Here is a 2,486-nt window from a genome sequence, read left to right as displayed (position 1 = left end):
AGGCTTCATCATGAGGTGTAAATAATTGTGTGGACCTTTTTCCCTTTCATTGACACATATTTCAAATTTTAGAACCTAACTCCCTACCGTTTGAAAGTCCTGCCATTTTTCTCCAGCCAGAGCGATATATTTAAAATATTTAAATTATTTCTCAAATGATAATTTAATATTTTAAATTATTTTAATATGTTTGGTCATTTGCAATAAGAAAATCATCTTTAGACATCAGTGCAATTCTTCCTTGATTCATCCTCAATGAAAAATGGTTTCCAAGGTGTAAAAGATAGCTCGTTGAAGCACAAGGTTAGAAATGCTCACTTTTTGAGCATTTCTAACCCATATTTCTAACCTCTCATAAATGAAAAAAAAAGGTTAAGAATGCTCAAAAAGTGAGTATTCCTAACCTTATTTCTTAACCTCATGGACCCCACTCTGTCAAGAAGGTTAGAAATGCTCACTTCTTGAGCATTCTTAACCTCTTATAATTGAAGAATATGGTAAGTGCAAACAGGCCATACATCGCAGAGCAAATGGAGGAGTACCAATTGAAATGATTGCAAGATATGTATTGCATTGTCTCAGAATGTGAAGCATGGGCATCTTGTGTAAGTCACCTCATTACGGTATGCAAGCACGATAGAATTAATGCCAGTTAACTCTGCTGCAATCTCCATTCTCCTCTGAAAAAGAAATCTGCTTGACTATTTGGTTTCTGAATTTAAGAAATCTAAAAGCATTGACTTGTCCAAGGACATGTTGGCCTTGCAAAGGCTATGTGAGGCTACAGAGAAAGCTAAGGTAGAGCTTTCTTCTTCTTCTCAGATGGACATTAATCTACCATTTATCACAGTATATGCATCTGGGGCCAAACATTTAAATATTACTTTAACTCGATCAAAGTTTGAGAATCGGGTTAATTACCTCATTGAGCGAACCAAAGAACCTTGCAAGAGTTTCCTGAAAGATGCATGCATCTCAATAAAACAAGTGGACAAAGTGCTTCTCATAGGAGGAATGGCAAGAGTTCCAAAGGTTCAAGAAATTGTTTCCGAGATCTTTGGCAAACAACCAAGCAAAGGTGATAACCCAGATGAAGCTGTTGCTATGGGAGCTGCTATTCAAGGTGGTATTCTCCATGGTGATGTTAAGGAACTATTACTCTTGGATGTCACACCTCTATACCTAGGAATCGAAACTCTTGGTGGAGTTTTTACAAGGCTCATTAACAGAAACACAACAATTCCAACCAAGAAAAGTTAGGTTTTTCAACCGTTGTAGATGGTCAGACTCAGGTAGGAGTCAGAGTATTGCAAGGTGAGCGTGAAATGGCTTCCGACAATAAACTTTTAGGGGATTTTGAGCTAGTTGGTATTCCTCCAGCCCCCAGGGGTGTGCCCCAAATTGAAGTCACTTTTGACATAGAAGCAAATGGAATTGTTACTATGAATGCCAAAGATAAGGCCACTAATAAAGAGAAGGCTATTACAATTAAGTCATCTGGAGGATTGTCAGAAGATGAGATTCAAAAGATGGTTAGAGAGGCTGAGTTGCATGCTCAGAAAGATCAAGAAAAGAAGAAACTAATTGATGCTAGGAACAGTGCAGACAACACAATATATAGTGTAGAGAAGAGTTTGAGTGATCACAAGGATAAAATTCCTTCAGAAATAGTCTTTGAAATAGAGTCAGTTGTAGCTGATCTGAAGAAGGAAATGTCTAGTGATAATGTTGATGAGATCACTACAAAAATAGATGCGGCAAATAGGGCATCTTTTTAAATTGGCCAGCATATCAACCAACAATCTGGTGGGTCTTCTTCTGGTTCTCAAGGTGGTTCTGAAGGTGGCTCTCAAAGGCTAGATGCTCTTGAGGTTGAATATGAACTCCACTGCGAACTATTTGATAAAATTATCTAAAGAGATGTATTGACAAGTTTATAGCCGAATTCCATCAACTTTGCAACCATCCTTTTGGTCTGTGTTAAAATGGGAGTTTTTGGCCATGGTATGGACATTCATCAAAACATAAAAAGAGAGAGGGATTGCGTCAGATGTTGTAGTCATGGCTGCTCTGGTAGACATGTTATAGAATGTGGAGGTGTAGACAATGCACAAGGAGTGTTTGGCAAAACACCACGTGAAACACAATAGTGGAAGCATAGACAAGGCGTTTAACTATTTGACAAACCTCCTCAAGGAAATATGTCACTCGGCAAATGCAAACCATGGAAGCATTGATGTGGCACGTGAACTGTTGACAATACACCATGGCAAACATGAATGCATCGTGGGAGCATAGGTAATGCACAAGGCATGCTAACCGTTTGATAGAATTATTCAAAGAAATGTCATCTCACGACATGCTTTGATCGAAGAAATGTGGTCTCATGAAATCCGATGATTGCAGGATATCCACAAAATGGATTTGTCAAAAATAAAGAAAAAATTTGAAACGGCGTATTAACATCCATCAAAGCATATCGGCCA

General features: G+C 38.2%; 1 protein-coding gene across 1 annotated transcript; it reads left to right on the top strand.

The window, feature by feature from the left end:
• The first annotated feature begins 698 nt into the window (after window positions 1-698).
• Window positions 699-1,876, top strand: LOC131069329 (heat shock 70 kDa protein, mitochondrial). Its single transcript, XM_059215882.1, is given in 2 exon segments — window positions 699-1,255; window positions 1,258-1,876. Coding segments are annotated over 2 exon segments (1,023 nt in total). The 5' UTR covers window positions 699-753; the 3' UTR covers window positions 1,779-1,876.
• The last annotated feature ends 610 nt before the right edge of the window (window positions 1,877-2,486 follow it).

The sequence above is a fragment of the Cryptomeria japonica genome, chromosome 2, assembly GCF_030272615.1.
Source record: "Cryptomeria japonica chromosome 2, Sugi_1.0, whole genome shotgun sequence".
Lineage (NCBI taxonomy): Eukaryota > Viridiplantae > Streptophyta > Pinopsida > Cupressales > Cupressaceae > Cryptomeria > Cryptomeria japonica.
This window is presented reverse-complemented; position numbering and strand designations above follow the sequence as displayed.